Source organism: Pyrus communis, chromosome 11, assembly GCF_041283825.1.
Source record: "Pyrus communis isolate YQ-2024b chromosome 11, ASM4128382v1, whole genome shotgun sequence".
In the NCBI taxonomy this organism is placed as follows: Eukaryota; Viridiplantae; Streptophyta; class Magnoliopsida; order Rosales; family Rosaceae; genus Pyrus; species Pyrus communis.
This window is the reverse complement of record NC_142575.1, coordinates 6690783-6712937: the sequence shown is the minus strand read 5'-3', so window position 1 is coordinate 6712937 and position 22155 is coordinate 6690783. Positions and strand designations below refer to the sequence as shown.

Below are 22155 nucleotides of genomic sequence, written 5' to 3'. Positions count from 1 at the left end.
ATCTTTGGCATGCTATTGCCTTTATTTGATCATTCTTTGAATAAAATTCCGATGGACAAGTGAAATAAACTGAATGAAAACTTGGAGAAGAAGTTCTGATTTTTAATATCTTCAGTCGGGGATTATTGTGATGCCTTTTGACAATCGAAATGTGAATGCATTATGTTGCTTAGAACACAAGTCAATATTTTTCAAAATGGAACAAAAGTATCTAGACTCGAGTTTTGCTAAAATTGTTTTGTAGATTTCATTATAGTTAACAAAAAAATAAACTTATGAAATCTCAATTATGATTGTTCATGTGCCCCTACTGAGAAATGTGTTAGGTATGATGGATGCTATAGACAGAAAAATGTTGGCTTAAGATTGGATTCCAGGTAAAAATGTGCTATCCAGGATGATGGAATTGCATAGCATCATAAGTTTCTATATTTTCCTGAACAGATTTACTGAAAATGTTTTTCAAGGATATTCAACAAGAACTTTAATCTTCAGACTTTCTCATTGTTGTTGTCTCTAATGGTTTAGTTAATCCTATTAGCCTATTGTTAGATCAATTAAAAGAGTGTTTTAGCCTTTTGTTAGTGTTTTGTCTTATAGACTTTCTCATTGTTAGATCAGTTGTGATTCTGCGTAGTTCATTTTTTCGGGTGTAAAATTGTTCATACAATCTCACTTTTGCATCTAATTAGTGAGCCAAAAAGAAAAATTTTGACATTTTAAATCCTAATTATCTCTATTTCAGCCAATGCATATTTTTTCCACGTAAAAGTCTTTGATGCATGTCTTTTTTTTAAGTATTGAAACATACATTGTTCGAAATTTGTTGAGCACTTGAAACTTTACAAGTTAAGACTTGGAATTTTATGATATATGATAACTGTTTTCTATGTTTGTTGTTGGTTAAAAACGTGGGATACAACTCGGTCTTAGACACTTAATAAAGATTTATTGTTTGAAATTAATAGGGCGCAGGTTATTTTCATTATTTTGGCTGCAAATGCTGCAGTAGGAGTGATTACGGAAACCAACGCAGAAAAAGCTCTTGAGGTAACTTTTATATTTATAGCATTTCAGAATTTGCATAAATACCAGAAAACATCTTGAAAGACTACCATTTCAAGCGGATCTTTTCTTTCATGCGGAAACCAAGCTTTCTTTTTATTAACTCATTCTACTAGAACTTCAAATTATGTTCAATTTGTTGATTGGCCGTTAGCACTTGCGTTGATCTATTTATTTCCAATGTACCCTTTTTTATGCATGAATGCTTTTCTGTTGCATGTTTAGAAGATGAATGCATGAATTCTTAGGTAACCTTCTTTTTGTTCTGTGATGTAGGACAGAGTAGGACAGCGGAAATTAGATCGTATAGGACTAGGGGATAAAAAGAGTATGTTTTGTTGTTGCATGTTTCATTAATTCAAACTTTCAAATATACGCTCTCTTCATTATGCACTGTATGTTGATGTGAAGTGAACTGAATCTAAATAATTTGTCTTTCTGTCGAAAATATTCGTAGTATGTCCTGCTTTACGATTTCAAAACCCACAGCAGTGTCTGGGCAATTTTTCTAGTTGAAACTAAACAAAGAACCAAATAAAAAACCATTCAATCTCAAGGTAAAACGCTATTCCATCAGATAAGAAAGCAAATAAACATAGAAAACGGGACTAGCTACAACTAGAAGAATCAAATTTCTTATTGTCATAGACAGCCATAATAAATAATTTCATCCAAACAATCAAAATAAATCATTTCATCCTACTTTACCATAGATTGGAGGGTTCCCAGTGACTATATTCTCGAGCCATCTTCCATTCGAAACACACAGAAGCGTCGTCGTTCTCCTTTTTGAATGAAAACTCTCAAACCATGTATCATAAATCATTCCCTTTTTGGGTTTTTAAACCCTATAATTGTTTTGACCGAATGCAATTTAATAGAAGGAAGTGGGATGTTAAAATGACAGAAATAATTCTGAACACAAGTTATGTGTCTCGCACAAGACTTACTTTGGATGGAATACTTAACGGAGTTATGATAAAATGATAAATTGATGATTTCAAAAAGTTGGCACAACAAATTGCTTAAAATTTTAGTTTATATGACAAAATGAAAAATATGTACAAGTTTATTTGACATTTCAAAAATCTTCCCTTTTCCCAAACATGAAACCTATTTTGCACAACCATTAACAAATTGTTTGCGCCTTTACGCAATCTCTATTAGAAAAGCCACAAGTTTCTCAACCAAGCAAATTGGCATCGTAATATCCAAAGGGTGCAAATTAGCCTTTCTTCGTTCTTTTATTTTCTTTTAAAAAACACTCAGAAGCAGGTGCAGCTAGCACCATCACTATGTCCAAACATCAAATGCCCCTTTCTTTCTTTTTCTTCTGCAAAACGGCCAAAGTACCCAGATTCTTCTTTTCTATAAGAAGCTTGCTGGAGACCAACTAACTTAACTACTTATATTATTGGGGTGATTTTTAGTCACCACCCTCAAGTAATGGTAATGCTTACCACCTTATTTATTACCGTCGGATGAGTTTAAATTTTGAAATTTGTATCTATCTAAGGTATTAAATTCATATAACGGTAATAAATAAGATAGTGAGCATCACCATCATTTGAGTATGGAGAACAACAATATTCATATAATATTGTATGCAAAAAGGGAAAATTTCCTAATTGCAAAAGCAAAATAGAGAGGTAATAATTAAAGAGTTTTTAAGCTCTTAATTAATGGTATTTAATTTGCTTGGTAACGAGAATAGTTTGGGAGTCAATCACTTATAGGGATGGGCAAAATACCCGCGGTTACCAATCTATTTAAATTTCACGGTTACGATTATGGGTAACTGTTTAGATAAATAAATAATTATGGGTATAACCATTTATTCGTGAAATTTAAATGAGTGGTTATAGGTATTAACCGCGGTTATAAATGGGTAACCGTCTACCCATTTATTTTATATATGTAATGTTGAATATTTAAAAAAAAAAATATATATATATATATATATATATATATACCAAATGGGGCGGAACTAACAACAGGCGGCAAAGCCGGCCATAGAATATAAAGTGCGGAAGTAAAACATAAAATAGCAGCAGGCGGTATAGCCGTCCATAGAATTTAAAGTGCGGAAATAAAACATATAAAAACAGAGTAGCATATCAAAATAATGAATTAAACGTAATGATGCAAATATATTTGGAAAATAAGTTTTATTGAAAACTTACTGCAATGCAGATAACAAACAGGTATTGCCTAATGGCAGATGAAACAAGTAAACAAAGAGATGGAGCTCGCAGGCATCCTGAATAATATATATGTATTACAAGTGTTTGAAAAATAATCTCAGAGAGATATGGTTGAACTGAGTTCTTGAAGTTAAAAACTTATATCCTTCTTCTGAAGCTGAATCCTCGTTATATAGAGCGAGGAGACTGAATGAGACTTGGCCAATTGATCCGGAAATCCCGCTGTCTGCTAAAGCTGGGTGAATGAATAGTGAAGATGCTTTGATTCTTTTACAAAAGTTAAATGAATAGTGACCTTTTTGTTTTTCACTATTGTGAATAGTGACCTTTTTGTTTTCACTATTGTGAATAGTGACCTTTTTGTTTTTCACTATTGGAGAATAATGCTTTGTCTTTTGCGGAAGAGATGAAAGCAGCTACTGCTGATGATGTTGCTGGGCTGACACAATCACATGGGCAAATATTGTGTCTCAGATATCAAATGGGTCCTGAGCATCTTGAAAATCTGCTTGATCAGCCCATTTGGCGGGAAGCTGAGACGAGGCAACATAATTATCTGAATCTGAGTCTGAACCTTTTTTCTTTTGCAGCAATGCTGCTTTCGCCATTAGCAGCCGAGCCATATCCAGCAGTTGGGTAGTTTTTTCTTTCTTTGAGCTGGAGGACTTGGCTGACTTGGAAATTCCTTTGAGAGAGGAAGATGGACTAATGTCTGATAAGGACTGAACTGGTTCCTGAGCTTTTGGTAATTCAGGAAATTGCTGATTTTCTGGCAAAGCCTGTGATGAAGAAGCTGAAATCTTGATTGGCTGTGCCTGAGGAGAAACTTAAGGAAATTCCATTTTTACAAAATCAATAATTTTTTGGTGGTTGAATTTTTCCCACCATTTTACCCATCAGGTTCTGTAAATTCCACCAGTATCAACTTCAAAGTTCCATTTGAGAATCCAAGGGATTTTGTACTTGGCCATGAGAAGTGAGAAAATAGTAACTCTGTTGTCGAATCGACTTCTATCAAATCTGGGCTGGAAATTGTTGATGAGAACATGACGGAGGTCTTCTGGAATGATGGAAGAACTTGGGCTATGAGAAGCCCACCAATCTGGAAACCAGGCGGGAAACCGAAGTTTGAAATTTTTATCAAAAGTTATGAACCATGAATGGCTGAAATCTTCTGTCTGATGAAGAAAAATGTTGGTCTACTTGGATGTAATCATAATAATTGTAGTGGTTATTCGGGATGAGAACATGCTGAGTATGGAGGGGTTTTGTGTGATAAAGGGGAATTCCCCATTCGAGTTCAGAAAGGAATTTTCCAATATGGAGAGAATGGTACAATATTTTGTTTTAATGAGTGGTACTGTAAATTGGCTTAATAGCAATGCTTTCTGTTTCTGAAAGGATAGCCTGGTAATATTTTAGGCTTTTATAGGATTCAGTTGGTAAGAAATGAAAATTTGGTGGAAGGAGTAATTTGGCAATGCGCTCTGGGGGTTGGTTTTTGTCAATATGAAGAGGAATGCTAAAAAGCTTTTCAGAATGAGGGTTCTGGACATATGGTGATGTTTTAGCATAGCTAGGTGTTTTTGGTTGTGAGGGAGCTGGAGAACGAACTGATGAGTAAGGATCATAAGGGGTGGCTAAGGCCGTTTGGTAATTTGGTCGGATATTTCCTACTATTGATCCTAAGGGAGTAAATCTGTTTGTAATGGCGAGGCCGATGAAGAGTCGGGAATAGACTCTTGTTTTACTGGTGCTGGGGTTTGGGTAAGGGTGGCTGGGAGCCTTCGTTGCTGAGTAGGATTAGTACCCATTCTTCCCCTGCAAAAATTCTCTAGTTAGAAAATCTGGTATGCAATTCTGGCTGCCTTTAATGTATTCAATTTCAAAATCAAAAATACTTAATATGGCTTGCCAGTGTGCAAAAATTTGTTTTGATGAAATATTTTGAACATCTTTTTGTAAAACATGTTTTGCAGATTTGCAATCAACACGAACTAAAAATTTTTGATTTAATAAATCATCTTGGAATTTGCTAATACATAATACAATAGATAAAATCTCTTTTTTAATAGTACTATAATTAGCTTGAGCAGAATTCCAAACTCCTGAATGGAAACGAACAATTTGTTCAGGAGCTTCGGAAGAAATTTTTTGTTTAAGGATACCTCCATAACCGATATCAGATGCGTCGGTTTCGACAATTTTGAGAGAGCCGGGAGTTGGAATGCCAAGGCAAGGCAAAGTCTTGACATGATTTTTGATCTGTTTGACAATGGAAGTATGATTTTGTGACCATGATGGAGGATTTTCCTTGAGATGATCAAACAAGGGCTTACATTGTTGACGCAGATGAGGATAAAATTCTGAAACATAATTGAGAGATCCAAGGAATCTTTGAAGCTGGGTTTTATCAATAATTTGATCTGGAAATTTATCAGCAAACTGGATGACTCGATCTATTGGTTGAATGGTAGACCTGTAAATATGGTAACCTAAAAATCTAACTTTGGTTTGAAATAACTTAATCTTAGATGCCGAAACAACTAACCCATTGGACCTAATGATCCTAACAAATGCATGCAGATGCTTCCAATGCTCATCTATTGATTTTGAGAAAATTAATACATCATCAATATAAACAATCGAAAAATGGCTGTATTGATTAAAAATTTCATTCATGATATTTTGAAATTCACTTGGTGCATTTTTCAAGCCGAAATGCATTACATTCCACTCGTAATGTCCGAAAGGAGTTACAAAAGCAGTTTTATACTTATCAGATTCATGAATTTGGATTTGCCAAAAGCCTGATTTCATATCAAATTTGGAAAAAACAGTTGCTTGAGAAAGTCTTTTTATCAAATCTCTTTTGTTAGGAATTGGATATCGGATTCATTCTAAAACATCATTCAAGGGTTTGTAGTTAATAACTAATCGTGGAACGCCGCGTTCTAATTCTGCATTTTTCTGGACATAAAAAGCAGGGCAAGACCATGGAGACTTGCTTTTATGGATAATTCCTTTTTCCAAAAGTTGATTAATTTCTGTTTTACAAAACTCTAGAACTTCTTGGTTCATTTGAATCGGTCGTGCTTTTGTGGGGATTTTTTATTCAATAAAATCTTTAATATAAGGTAGTTTAACAATATGCTGTTTTCTGTGCCAAAAAGCATTTGGAAGATCGGAACAAATTTCTTTAGTAAGCTTATCGGAAAACTGACGAATAGCATTTAACAAAGATTTGTTCGTCAACTGTTCTTCAATTCTTTTGTGAATAATTTCTTCTTGTAGAAATGCAATTTGTTGGGATTTTGCAGTAATCTGGTTGAGAGTTTTTGAAACATTATCTTTTTGAAGTTGTTTGAACTTTTTAAGATCTGTTTCCATGCAAAATTCAAAAGTAATTTTTTGGCCAAAAACCTTGGTAGAAATGCAGTTATGATGAACTTTGAAAGGATAAATTAATGCAATGAAAGGGAGTCCCAAAATGACTGGATCAGAAATATTCTTGATCAAAACAAATGGAGTTTTAAAACAAATATTTTGTTGACAAACATGGGCTTTGGGAATTTCATATTTTAACTTCATCGGGGATTGATTTGCAGCGCTAAGTATTTCCGTAGACTTGTGAAAATATTTAGTAGGTATCAACCCTTCTTGAATGCAATTTAAATCTGCACCTGAATCAATTAAAGCGATGGTTTCTAAATGAAAATCTTCGATTACTATCGTAACTTTAGAATACCATTTTTGAATTCTTATTTTGTCTAAAAGACTTAAAACAAGTTCTTTTGAAGAAGAAGATTTAGCTGAGTGAGCGTCGGAATCGGAATTTGAGGAAGAATCATTTTGTTCTTGGACGAGTTCTTGCGTACGTATTCTACTGAGTTATGAACGAATTTCGGTATTTTCGGATTTTAAAAACTTAATTTCCGATTTGATTTGATTAACTTCTTTTTGCAGATCCTTGAGGGTGATCTCCTTTTTGTGTTTATTAAAACGTTCCAAAGTGGTACTGAGAGAAATCTTTTGAGAAGAAATTTGACCAGTGCCAGGTTCATGAGAAGAAATCAAATTTTTGAGTTTTTTCAAATAAAAAGATTTTAAATCAGGATCATCGACTTTACTAATTAATTCCATTAAAAACTCTTCTTGTTCTTCTTGCTTATTAAGCACTGAAATTTTGTTACAACAAGTGTCCGTGCACCCAAACTTAATGTTTGGCGAGGAGACGTCGCTAGAACTGCTAGAGTCGGAGATGGAAAAATCGGGATTTTTATCAGATTGACTAGAGTTGGTATTTCTAATTTCTAAAGCCTGGATAAGTTGAACCTTCTCTTATTCAGAGATCTTTAGTTGGTTAATAACCTTTTTAACCTTGCATTCATTTGCATAATGACCAAATTTACCACACTTGTAACATTTTCCCTTTTTATTTTGAAAATCCTTTTTAGACTTTCGAAAAGGTTTTTTGTTTGAAGATGGTTTTTCATAAAATTTATTTGTTTGAAAAGGTTTGTTGGAAGATCTTTTGTTTTTATAAAATCTGGATTGATGTTTAGAAAACTTGCTGGTTTGTTGGGCTTTTTTCTTTTTACTCGAAGGAGCGATTGGAGGTAAACCATATTGTTCACAAAATGTTCCAAGTTCGTATTTAGCAATAGATTTATCTTTATGAACTTGTTTTGAAATCTTCATGTCGATACACATTTTCAATCCTTCCTTTTGAATAACATTAACTATATTACCATAAGTAAGGGTATGATAAGGTATGACACCTTCTTCATTTACTAAAACATTTCGAATTTTGTGAGCAAAAAGATTTGGTAAACCATTGATAAATTTTTCTTTCCAAAAAGGTTGATTACTATCTTCCCGAAGCATAACTCTGGATATGAAAACATCTTTATACCATCTGAAATCACTTAAGGTTGGACACCTTAAATTACTCAGTTGGTCGTGAATACGCGTAGTAACGTTGCTGGGTGTTCCTATAAAGTGTTCTATAATCGTATAAAGTAAAGTATTTACTCCGTCGGGTATTCCCTGTCCTATCGTTTCGTCAAAAATGGGAAATCCTTCCTCATCTTTTTTTACCGCAAAGCGTATTTCATCTCTGGACTGAGAAGTTAAGTGCTTCTCCCACCAAGAATGAAGCATTCCAGTGAAACCAGTGACGAGAAGATCAACGATTTGTGTTTGTGTAAAATTGTGATTTGAAATGTAGCTATTAGCAACCATGGACATGTGTTGAAGTTTGTTCAAAAGTTCTTGTTCGGATAAGCCATCTACGTTCCACTCATAAAGTTTGTCGGCTGAAACTGAAAATTGATTTTGAATATTTCGTTCTTCAAATTGAAGGTCAGGAGGAGTTGGCCTGGGATACCAGTTTTTTGTGAGAGAAGTAGGGTTGACCGGATGAGTACGAATACGTTTTAAATCAAAAGTTGGTTGAAGATCAATGTTGTGAAAAGCATTTTCAATACTTTGAATAGCAGAACTAGTTTCCGTGTCCTGAGAAGAATCTGGATCAGATGTGTTTTCTTCTTCGACAGAAACATCATTGTTTTGCAAAACACTAACAACTTTCTCTTTTTTGAGCTCAGTGAGCATATGATCAATTTTTTGTAAAGTAGTCATGGATTTTAAAGCAGTGGAACTTGAAGCAGTATCAGTCAAATTTACTAAAGGTTTTTCTTTTGGAGAAGAAATTGGTTGAGACAATTTGTCGATTTTGGTTTCAATTTTGTCTAACTGTTTTCCAATATTGTGAAGACTTTGGTTTGTAAAATTATTCTGTTCAATGACAGGTTTAAAACCAGAATCTTCTTTTGGAATTTTGAAAGGAGTTGCGGGAATGTTGGTATTACCGGTGGAAATCAAAATAGTTTCTTTGGGAGGATGACTAGAAGAAATCAAAGTTTTGTCTTCCTTAACCCAATTTTCTTTGGTAACAACCGTAACTTTATTTTTTGTTTCAAAATGTTTTTCAATAAAATCAAAGAAAGATATTTCAAATTGGTATTGTTCTACAAAAGCTTTCCATTCGGCATATATGGCTAGCTTTTCTTCATCACAATACTTTTTTCTAAAAATATTTCTTCTGGGAATATTTTCCTCAGAAGCGATGTCTGCTTTAAGCTTCCTCCATCGGATTTTATGTGGTTTGTTTAAAACAAGTAATTGGTGATTCACCGATGTTGTTTCAAAATCAGAAGCAGTTGGAGAAGTGGGTTCTTCTTGGTTTGGAGGATGATAAACATGATGTGCAACTTGTGAAGAAGTGTCGACAGACTTTAATTTGAGTAAATCATTGACTAAATCTTGTTGTGCAGCTTCCTGCTCTTTTAACTTTTTGTTTACTAAAGATTTGATCAAATCTTGATCTCGACCCAGTCTATCGATTGACGTGGATCCAGAAAAAGACTGTCCATCGGTTATGGGTATGGGTATAATTATTTAGGCAATTACCTAATGGGTAAACGGTTATGCAGGTATAAGTATAAACAGTTATAGGTAAATAACTGTAGTTACTTGTCTGCCATAACTATTGCCCATGCCTAGTCACTTACCGCATGCGTGCAAATTGGAGGAGACAATTCATGGACCAAATTACACCACTGTATCCTTTGGAACTTCACTTATTGCCCCAAATTACACCATTGTATCCTTTGGAACTTCACTTATTGCCCCATGTTCACGTGGAGGACATGAAAATTATGAACAAAATTGATTTTTCTACAAGCTGTGCCAACTGGGTCACGATAAATTTATAACTCAATCAAGTCTATTTGCTTTGATAATTAATATTTTGGGTAACAATTTATGATGAGATTCATTAAATATGGACGATATTAATTGGAGTGCGTTAAAGATAGGGCAATAAGTTAAAAGGTCAATGACATAGCTATAAGTCACATTATCGTGACGTATCTTTGTTCTAAAAACAAATTTGTTAGTATCATATTGATTGCCCAAAAAAATTCTCTATCAATTGTAATAAATCTAAATTCAAATTCATTAGAAACTCTTTCATGCTACTTAGTACTACGGTATAGTGGTATTCTCTTCACTTGTAAGTGATAGGTTTTCGGTTCAATTCTCGCTAAAGATGAATTTGAACCATATCATTGTTAGCCCATTGTGACGCTAAGCATATTCTCTTCCCCTTAGTATAGATAATATCATTTATTCAATAAAAAATAAAAAAAACTCTTTCATTGTCAATATTGGTAAAACAACTGCTAAAACCATTGGATTATAATTCAGAATGCACATGAGAGAATATTGACAGTAACAATGCTGGAAAACTTTTGATTTGTCATAGCCCATGGGCTTTAAAGTTGGGGTTAAAATTCTACAAAAAATGGCCATTTGCAAACCCTATTAACCATACCAACACTTGAACCCAATTCCCTTCACTTCTATGGAGGAGTTCATATGAGTAACAGTATGAGATTCTTAGGTAACCTTCTTTTTGTTTAGTTTATATGCATAAATTTTTTGTTTAGTTTGTTTAATTTATATGCATAAATTTTTTGTTTAGTTTGTTTAATTTATTCCCTTTTTTATGCATGAATGCTTTTCTGTTGCATGTTTAGAAGATGAATGCATGAATTCTTAGGTAACCTTCTTTTTGTTCTGTGATGTAGGACAGAGTAGGACAGCAGAAATTAGATCGTATAGGACTAGGGGATAAAAAGAGTATGTTTTGTTGTTGCATGTTTCATTAATTCAAACTTTCAAATATACGCTCTCTTCATTATGCACTGTATGTTGATGTGAAGTGAACTGAATCTAAATAATTTGTCTTTCTGTCGAAAATATTCGTAGTATGTCCTGCTTTACGATTTCAAAACCCACAGCAGTGTCTGGGCAATTTTTCTAGTTGAAACTAAACAAAGAACCAAATAAAAAACCATTCAATCTCAAGGTAAAACGCTATTCCATCAGATAAGAAAGCAAATAAACATAGAAAACGGGACTAGCTACAACTAGAAGAATCAAATTTCTTATTGTCATAGACAGCCATAATAAATAATTTCATCCAAACAATCAAAATAAATCATTTCATCCTACTTTACCATAGATTGGAGGGTTCCCAGTGACTATATTCTCGAGCCATCTTCCATTCGAAACACACAGAAGCGTCGTCGTTCTCCTTTTTGAATGAAAACTCTCAAACCATGTATCATAAATCATTCCCTTTTTGGGTTTTTAAACCCTATAATTGTTTTGACCGAATGCAATTTAATAGAAGGAAGTGGGATGTTAAAATGACAGAAATAATTCTGAACACAAGTTATGTGTCTCGCACAAGACTTACTTTGGATGGAATACTTAACGGAGTTATGATAAAATGATAAATTGATGATTTCAAAAAGTTGGCACAACAAATTGCTTAAAATTTTAGTTTATATGACAAAATGAAAAATATGTACAAGTTTATTTGACATTTCAAAAATCTTCCCTTTTCCCAAACATGAAACCTATTTTGCACAACCATTAACAAATTGTTTGCGCCTTTACGCAATCTCTATTAGAAAAGCCACAAGTTTCTCAACCAAGCAAATTGGCATCGTAATATCCAAAGGGTGCAAATTAGCCTTTCTTCGTTCTTTTATTTTCTTTTAAAAAACACTCAGAAGCAGGTGCAGCTAGCACCATCACTATGTCCAAACATCAAATGCCCCTTTCTTTCTTTTTCTTCTGCAAAACGGCCAAAGTACCCAGATTCTTCTTTTCTATAAGAAGCTTGCTGGAGACCAACTAACTTAACTACTTATATTATTGGGGTGATTTTTAGTCACCACCCTCAAGTAATGGTAATGCTTACCACCTTATTTATTACCGTCGGATGAGTTTAAATTTTGAAATTTGTATCTATCTAAGGTATTAAATTCATATAACGGTAATAAATAAGATAGTGAGCATCACCATCATTTGAGTATGGAGAACAACAATATTCATATAATATTGTATGCAAAAAGGGAAAATTTCCTAATTGCAAAAGCAAAATAGAGAGGTAATAATTAAAGAGTTTTTAAGCTCTTAATTAATGGTATTTAATTTGCTTGGTAACGAGAATAGTTTGGGAGTCAATCACTTATAGGGATGGGCAAAATACCCGCGGTTAACAATCTATTTAAATTTCACGGTTACGATTATGGATAACTGTTTAGATAAATAAATAATTATGGGTATAACCATTACTCGTGAAATTTAAATGAGTGGTTATAGGTATTAACCGCAGTTATAAATGGGTAACCGTCTACCTATTTATTTTATATATGTAATGTTGAATATTTTAAAAATAAAATTATATATATATGGGGCTGTTTGACAGGGGATGGGAAGTTGGGTTATTAACCCAACAATCACATTTCTTCAATTTGAATGCTGCATCTTTTGATTGTTGGAGAAAAGACATGATTCATGGTCAACAATTGTAATCATTCTCCTAACAAATATGGCCTTCAGGTAATTGGTGCTCTTTGGTCAACAAGTGTAATCATTCTCCTAACAAATATGGCCTTTAGGTAATTGGTGCTCTTTGGTCAACAAGTGTAATCATTCTCCTAACAAATATGGCCTTTAGGTAATTGGTGCTCTTCATGATCAGGTATACTCATTAAAATGCCTTTTGGATAATACTTTGTATATGTTCAGACATACATGATCTCTTGAACTAATATGATTTCAAAAGTTATATACTTTTAATTAACTTGAACAGGTGCAATTCTCTCTATATATTGATAACATTGGAAGAAGAGAAAATCATTTAAAAATTTGTTGTCTACACAATTTCTTTGCTCTCTCTTCTCTCCATTATATTCATACAATTTTTTTCTAGTTATTTTTAAGGGAATACAATTCGATTTTGCTAATTGAATATTTCATATTTTGTTGTATCCTGAAAGTGATTTGCCAAGAACCTTTTAGCGAACTTATTCGAGTGGGGGTAAATAACACTTTAAGGAAACGATTCAAGTCGTACCTCAAAGTCATCATTCAGATTATTCTCTATATTTCTACATTAACTCTAACACGTAAAATTAACACAAACCATGTTCTCTATCGGACAGAACTTAGATCAATGCTATTGACTATATTGCATAGTTTATATAACTAATTATAATATAATGTAGCTCATTATATATATTATGGGTTAAATAACCCAAGAATACTGTCTTCTAAACAGTTTTCGTAACCCAAGAACAATGTACAAATATTATATTACCTTCATTGGTAACAGTTAAAAATATCATCAGTAAACTATTATTTCAATTATTGGAATGGTATAAGGACTTAAAAATTTTAAATACGGAAATGTATGATGAATATAAGGACTTAAATTTTCAAATTTAAAAAAAAACATGTAGACGGGTGAAAAATGGGTAATGGTAAAAAAAATAGAAAAAGATAAACGGGTATTAAACTGTTACGTTTAAATGAGTATGGTTAACCATTTATATATGGTTAACCATTTATAAATGGTTATGGGTATGAGTATAATTATTTAGGCTATTACCTAACGGGTAAACGGTTATGCAAGTATGAGTATAAACAGTTATAAGTAAATAACTGTAGTTACCTGCCTGCCATAACCATTGTCCATGCCTAGTCACTTACCGCATGCGTGCAAATTGGAGGAGACAATTCATGGACCAAATTACACCACTGTATCCTTTGGAACTTCACTTATTGCCCCATGTTCACGTGGAAGACATGAAAATTATGAACAAAATTGATTTTTCTACAAGCTGTGCCAACTGGGTCACGATAAATTTATAACTCAGTCAAGTCTATTTGCTTTGATAATTAATATTTTGGGAAACAATTTATGATGAGATTCATTAAATACTAACAATTAGTGGACGATATTAATTGGAGTGCGTTAAAGATAGGGCAATAAGTTAAAAGGCCAATGAAATAGCTATAAGTCACATTATCGTGACGTATCTTTGTTCTAAAAACAAATTTGTTAGTATCATATTGATTGCCCAAAAAAATTCTCTATCATTTGTAATAAATCTAAATTCAAATTCATTATAAACTCTTTCATGCTACTTAGTACTACAGTCTAGTGATATTCTCTTCACTTGTAAGTGATAGGTTTTCGGTTTAATTCTCGCTAAAGATGAATTTGAACCATATTATTGTTAGCCCATTGTGACGCTAAACATATTCTTTTCCCCTTAGTATAGATAATATCATTTATTCAATAAAAAAGAAAAAAAACTCTTTCATTGTCAATATTGGTAAACACAATTGCTAAAACCATTGGATTAGAATTTAGAATGCACATGGGAGAATATTGACAGCAACAATGCTATAAAACTTTTGATTTGTCATAGCCCATGGGCTTTAAAGTTAGGATTAAAATTCTACAAAAAATGGCCATTTGCAAACCCTATTAACCATACCAACACTTGAACCCAATTCCCTTCACTTCTATGGAGGAGTTCATATAAGTAATAGTATGAGATTAGTCCACTTTCAATAAACATGTCCAGTCAACTTGGTGTTTAGAAGAACATTGCTTGGCTTTAGATCACAATGAACTATCCGTGTTTCGCTATGGTTATGAAAATAATCCAGTGCATAATAGCAACACCAATAACAATATCTAGCCCTTGAAGAAGATTTTAAATTCTTGGATGTATTGATCTCTTACCTCTTCAATTACAGGATATGACCTTGAAGAAGATTTTAAATACTTGAAATCATCATCGAGAAAACATACAGATATGACCTTGACAGAGATTTTGATGTTTGATATTTCTCAAAGCCTCATATTCGCCTATGAAACTCTTTGATGCTCCGTGACTTAAATATGTTAAACACCTTCATATCTACAAGTCAAGCCGAGCTCTATTGTCAGTATGAAGAACCCGCTTGTATACAAACTCGAAACTGCCAACACCAGTCAATTAGCTGAAGAAAACCAATCAGTGGCTTTTGCGAAATTAGCATATGACACTTGCAAGTAGAGCAAGTCCGAATACTAAAGGGATTATTAATTTCAAGCTATGACCTAATCTTCTTTTCTTGGAGCTTTTTAGACTTGCAATTGGGCAGCTTGAGATTAGGAATTCCCTTGCAGAATCTAGTGTTGTCAACAATTGAAATAGCATTTCGATTTTCGAAAACACCTTACAACCTCCAAGATGATAGGAAACTCAAATCACCATCTTTTCAGCCTCCAAGATGATTTTATTGAATCTTGAGGGTCTTGAGGTTATGAATCTTTCAAAATTTGGAATCTGTCAATGTGAATATTCTACAATTTCGTGGCACAAACTAGACTTTAATTGATGTGAATATTACACAAAAATACCAAGTACAAGAAGTAGTAATACACTCTTCACACAACGAACGTCATTGGTGATTATTTACATTGCAAACTCCCACATCTATTGTGGTAACATAAAAGCTAGACTTCACAGGCAGTACACAAAATTTCTCTATCACAAAAGCACATAAAAAAGAGTTTCTATCCAAGAAAAGTATTCCTAATGGAATGAAGTTCAGATGCAGCATCACTGATATTCTTTAGTCGATCTGTTGCGGATTCAGCAGAACAAGCAATTCCAATTCTAAATATTGAACTCAAGCACACCTCAACTTTATGAATTCTCGCACTGCATTGATTGGGATTCTCGTTCGTGCCTCCTTGAAGAAGTGGTGCGTCTGCAATCTCAGCAACTCGCCTGGGGAGAGCCATCTTGACAAAATTATGAAGGTTCAAGCTATCACCAAACATGTTGTCAATTGGTCTCTTCCCTGTAAACATCTCTAACAAGAGAATGCCAAAGCTGTAGACATCACCATTCGTTGACACCTCACTCCCCATGCCATACTCTACAATTCAAACATACATTTGTGTATAAATAGTTCAGTTTGAATTTTGTAAATTAAATACTCCAAAATAAAAAAGGAAATATAATGAAGTATATATCTAACATATATATACCTGGAGCTGCATAACCAACCGTTCCTCTTATTCCAACGGAACTTGTCTGACTCTGAATTGCTGAAACATTACTCGTTACTTGTGAGAGAAGCCTTGCTAATCCAAAGTCAGAAACATGGGCAGTCAATTCGTTGTCCAAGAGAACATTGCTTGGCTTGAGATCACAATGAACTATTGGCGTTTCACAATAATTATGAAGATAATCCAGTGCACAAGCAACACCAATGGCAATTTCTAGCCTCTGAAGAAGACTTAACTTCTTGGGTACATGATCTCTTAACTCTTCAGTTCCAGTAGGAGGATGCAACCACTCCTCTAAACTCCCGTTGTCCATGAACTCATAAACTAGAGCCTTGAAATCATTGCCATGAAAGTCAACACTTGAACACACAGTTATAATCTTGACAAGATTTCGGTGCCTAATATTTCTCAGAGCTTCACATTCAGCTATGAAACTCCTCGAAGCTCCATGGCGTAACAAGTTAAACACCTTCACGGCAACAAGCTGCACTTTATCATCTTCATCAAGAACTCCTTTGTACACAGACCCAAAACTACCAGCACCAATTAAATTAGCCTCTGAGAACCCGTCAGTAGCTTTGAGTAGAGTAGCATATGACACTTGCAAAATAGTGTTCCCCAAAGTGCTCAATGAAATTTCTTTCCTTTTCTTCCTTGACGAAAAAAGAAAGAAATAGGAGAACACCATGGCTATTCCTAGAAGAGTAAGTCCAAATACTAAAGGGAGTATTAGTTTCAAGCTACGAGACAATCTTCGTTTCTTGGTCTCTTTAGACTTGCACTTGGGAAGCTTTAAGTTAGCAACAGGGCTGCACAGATTAGTGTTGCCAACAACTGAAACAACACTCGCATTTTTGAAAACACCTCCAGTTGGTACCACTCCCCAAAATTTATTGAATGATAAGTTCAGATTATTCAGGATTCTAAAGCCTTCTAAAAATTTTGGAATTTCACCTGAAAAATTATTGCGAGAAAGGTCTAGATCTTGAATCGCTCTCACTGAACTCATAGACAAAGGAATGGACCCATTGAAGAAGTTTCCTTGCAAATGCAGGACTTCTAAACTCTCACAACCACCAAGGCTACTGGGGAGTTCTCCAGATAACATGTTATCAGAAACGTCCAATTCACTTAGACTTTGTAAATTCCCAACCTCCGAGGGAAGGGAACCTGTGAAGAGGTTATTAGACAAGACCAAAGCAACTGATAAGGAGGAGAGTCTAAAAACTTGTTTGGGTATTGTGCCATTAAGGAGATTATAAGAAAGATTCAACAATTGCAACCCATGGCATTCACCTAGGCTTGAAGGAATGCTGCCCTCAAGATGATTTCTATCCAACCCAAGATATAATAACTTGGTTAAATTTCTTAAGGAAGACGGAATATTTCCTGAAAGTTCGTTCGTGACAATATCTAATAGTCCAAGGTTTGAAAGCTTACCCATGTCAGAGGGGATGTTACCTGTGAACCTATTATTCCCCAAATACAACGATTGCAAGCTCACCAGATTCCCTATCCCAGATGGGATACTTCCATATATTTGGTTACCGCCAACCCAAAAAAATTCAAGTTTGGTTGAGAGATTGGATATTGACGTGGGCAATGTCCCTCCAAAATTGTTGTAGTTAATCAACAACTTTTTTAACTGCGTGGCATTGGTCAAGTCCTGGAGAAAACTTAAGTCACCATCTTTACCGCTTCCAATATTATTATTCTGAATGTTGAAATGCAGGAGGTTGTGAAGCTTTTGGAGATTCGGTACCTGTCCGATTAGGTTGTTACTCCCAACGTCAAATGTCCCAACACTTGTGACATTGAATATTGAGGGAGGTATGGACCCAGTGAGTTGGTTTGCACCGACCATAAAGAATTCGAGATTAGGAAGACTTTTGCCAATATTTGATGGAATACTCCCCTGAATTTGGTTGCCTCCTATGGAAAATGTAACAAGAGAAGAGAGGTTATAAATGGAGGAAGGAATGCTACCAGACAACTGATTGGTGCCCAATCCCAAGAAGGTTAATTTTTTAAATTGGGCAAGAGAACTGGGAATGTTTCCCATCAAGTTATTACCAGCAAGACTTAGTCTCTGGAGAGACGACAGGTTACCCAAGGAAGGAGGGACCTGTCCCGTTACATTATTATAATTTAATGAAAAAAGTTGCAGCTTCGACAGCAATTCAATTTCTGAAGGAATTTTACCCACCAACTTGTTGTAAGTGAAATTCACAAGGATAAGGTTGAAGCAATATGATATATTGAGAGGAATACTGCCACTAAATGAGTTAGCATCTAATCGCAATACCTGCAATCTATGCAAATTCCCAATTTGTGGAGGAATTTCATGACTGAAGCTGTTGTTTTGCAGCCACAACTCCCTTAGAAAACTTAGATTTCCAATGTTTGGGGATAGTTTCCCTACCAGATTTTGAGATTGCAGGTCCAGCTTAGTGACCCTTTGACGATGTCGTCGACTGCACACCACACCATGCCACATGCAAAAGTGCATGGATTCGTTCCAGGAGCTCATCACATTGTAATTATGGAGATCTTGCTTTATTTGAGCTTTGATGGCTAGCAGCGCCAGCCTATCCGTCGCATTACCTCCGATTCTTGACTGTGGGAAGCTCCAACAGCAAACGAACACTGCACTGAAAAGCAAGTATATTAAGATCAATTTCAAAACCAAAACCCCCATTCCTGATCTGGTTAACTATATAACTAGAGGGAGAAGCAGAATTAAATAGATAGATGGGTGTTGAGTTGTGAATTTGGTGAGTTCCATTTGTTACATGACAAGGAAATTTATAGGCGGATAGGATCATAGGTGGAACTTACACCACAATTTCTGGTTCTTGAAAATTCAAATATGAGACTTTGTCATGCGTGTTTTACAAAGAAATTTATATCCTCTCACATCAAAACTGTGACTTTGTCATGCGCATTTTACAAGAAAACTCGTTGGTAATAGAGATATTTTTCAGTGTGATCGGAATACAGGATGATACACCACATGTAAGTATACAAATTGTGAGATATGTGTGTTATTAAAATTTTCTATCATTTATATAAAAACACGTGATGTAACACTCATGTTCCAGTCACAATAAAAAATTTCTCTTGGTAATAGACGATGACGGAGCTAACAATGTTTTTTTCAAACCAATAGATGAAGCTTGAGTACCACTTTGGCAAGTCAGACTAAACCTACTAAAATTGAACCATATACAAAAACAAAAGCATTCTAGAAAATAAAAATCCTACAAGAAAAATAGAAGCATTTCAGAAAAATAATTTCATCCTACAATTCACAGTAAAAAGAAAAATAAGGAAAAGTAAAAAGCAAATAGAAAAATTGATTAAAAATCCTCCATATATAATAATAAATCTAGTTCAAAATCCTCAATCATAGAATTAAACAGCTAGGCATAAATATATATAGATCTAGAAAAGTCAAACCAAAACCAAAATTTACCCAAATTAGAGGCTACAGAGTGCGGATGTGCAGGCAGAGGGCTGCTAGAGGCATGTACCTGCAAATTCAAAACCAAATTTAGAAAAAAAAATGATAGAAAAAAATTTGAAAAGAAACTTCAATCCTATCAGATTGGGTTGAGCGTACGAAGGTGATCGTACACTTTTAACATTCATCCAGAAAGTTTTGTACTTACCATGTCCATCAGCTCATTGCTTTTTTTGGTCGCCACTAGCAGTGACAAAAATCGAAGGCAATGAAATAGTAGCAAATTAAAATTATAGTTTCACATTATGTGGATCTTGATGCAGGATAGAACCAAAGGTATCGAGGAGAGGGGAATAGATAACCTGGGATTCGCTCAACCAGGGGCAACGGAGCTAGTTCACGTCGCTAATCGTGGATTCGCTCACACGACCAAGCCAAATGCTTGATTGGGGAAGAAGAAATCACTCACTTCGATTGCACAAAGCAAAATATATTTTAATTCATTCAAGTCTGTCGTTCAAGGCCTTCTAGTACAATATTTATAATCATTTACAAATTAATAGACTTTAAGTTTCCATGACACCCTTACAACTCCCAAAATAACTTAACAAATTCCTAAGTAATTAAAATAGAAACCTTTGTTATTCCAAAGCATATTAATGGTTTCAAATTGTTTTCTCCAAATCTACCTCTTGCATCATATCTGGTAAAAACTGTACAATTTCACCCATTATTCATTGACTTTCGAAAGAGAAAGGAAATTTATAACTGGGTGTCTAAGCTTGGCAACCAAATAACGGATTGGAGAAGAAAATCCAAAAGACAATTAAAGAAATGTAGGGAAACAAATAAGTACCTTGTTTTCTCTTGAAGAACTAATGCATAACGACAAAGAGATAGAGGAGATGTCAAAAAATACACGAGGCTTGATAGAAAAATGATAGAAGAGCAATGCTCAATTTTTCATTACCATAAAATTATAATTCCAAATTGTCTCCTTTAACATATCAAACTCCCTCCCAAATATACTAGTGTAACAAAACATCTTCATCAATACAAATACAACTCTCTAAGCCACCGAAGCATGTTAAATGGCAATTGTTCCACCTAGCCACTTAATTTAAAACACAACTTACAATGCATCAAAATTACTACAAAATATTAAATATACATGAAACTCAAATTAATAATTAACGGAATGGCCAAATACCTAAATACCAAATTGGGGTGGGACGCCCATCACAAGTTGGGTTTCTCAATTTTTTTTTCATTTTTTATGATTTTGTCCTTATCGTTATATAAAGTTAGTGAATGATTTTTTTTTATTTTTATTAAAATGTAAAGATTTGAAGCTATTTTTATTAGTTTTTCTGTTTAAAAATTGTAACTATTACTGGTGAGATCAAGTTTTCTTAATTTTTAAACTTCATGGAGGCTCAAGTATCTAGCAAGAGAATTTCAAAACTATAGACGTATCCAGTTATTAACGTCTCTTTCCCATACCATATTCTGCCATTCAAATATCAGAAAATATTATTAGCAAATTGAGAACAAAATAGTTGAATTATGCAAAATTAACAAAAAAAAAAAGAAAAAAAAAAGAGGATATTGTGGAGAGGATGTGAATTACTTAGTCTAAAGAAGGAGAGGAAATTGCATGAACAGTGTTTGAGGTGAATTTCAATTTATTTACGACCATGCCATCGGTGTAAAAAAAATAAAAAATTCGAAGGGATGCGTGTTGGTCATCGTGAAAAGAGAAGGAGAAGCTACGCTTTTTCCAGTTACTTCCTGTTATGAAATGTGCGAGTGGTTGTTCAGTCGAAGGAAATAAGGTAGTGGAAGTAAATTCCATATATACTAAAGGAATCATTTCACAAGATGGATTCTCATTTTTCTAAAAAAAATGAAACATCTTCTTGACCGTTAAATTTGATTTTAATGAAATTGTATGACCTGTGTTTTAATCTCAACCACATAATTTTATTAAAGTAAATTCAACAGTTAATAGGGTGTATCTATTTTTTTTTTTAAATAAAAAATAAGGATTCTTCTTGGTAAGGGGCCTGATATACTAAAAGAGAAAAACGCATAAAACAGTGTTCATAGAGCAGTGTGATACCGATTTTATTCCTGCTTGATTTGTTTAATTTCGGTTGGACCATTTTTACACGTGTTGGCTTCCTTTCTCTTTTCCTCTTTTCGGGACTCTTCCATCCATTCACTCAAAATTCCGAAAACAATCACCGGCTTTGTCGCCCATCTCGCTGCAATTAAAGGGAGACAAATTGTCTGCCCTCTTAGTTGTGATGCTCTTTTATTTGTCGATCACATTTAAATCACGTTAATATTTTATATTAATTTTTTAATAAAAAAAATAAGATAAAAGGTAATAAAAATATAAAATATTAATATAATTTAAC

The 22155-nt window shown here is 34.0% G+C and overlaps 1 protein-coding gene across 2 annotated transcripts; it reads right to left on the bottom strand.

The window, feature by feature from the left end:
• Window positions 1-15566: 15566 nt before the first annotated feature.
• LOC137742497 (receptor kinase-like protein Xa21) lies at window positions 15567-19045 on the bottom strand. Of its 2 annotated transcripts, XM_088679801.1 has the most exons (3): window positions 18032-19045; window positions 16249-17935; window positions 15567-16136 (listed from the first exon to the last, which is right to left on the bottom strand). In XM_088679801.1, exons 1-3 carry the CDS (start codon window positions 18965-18967, stop codon window positions 15769-15771), a joined length of 2991 nt encoding a protein of 996 aa, XP_088535927.1. In that variant the 5' UTR covers window positions 18968-19045; the 3' UTR covers window positions 15567-15768. The 2 variants fall into 2 exon arrangements, with proteins under 2 accessions (XP_088535927.1, XP_068338478.2); XM_068482377.2 differs by having other exon boundaries at window positions 16249-19033.
• Between the last annotated feature and the right edge of the window lie 3110 nt (window positions 19046-22155).

What these genes read in the sequence shown, in the direction of transcription:
- LOC137742497 (XM_068482377.2), bottom strand. Translation starts at nt 18,967, where the DNA reads ATGGGGGTTTTGGTTTTGAAATTGATCTTAATATACTTGCTTTTCAGT. An exon ending in GGTTGGTTATGCAGCTCCAG is followed by an intron (nt 16,137 to 16,248) that starts GTATATATATGT and finishes TTTGAATTGTAG; the next exon opens with AGTATGGCATGGGGAGTGAG.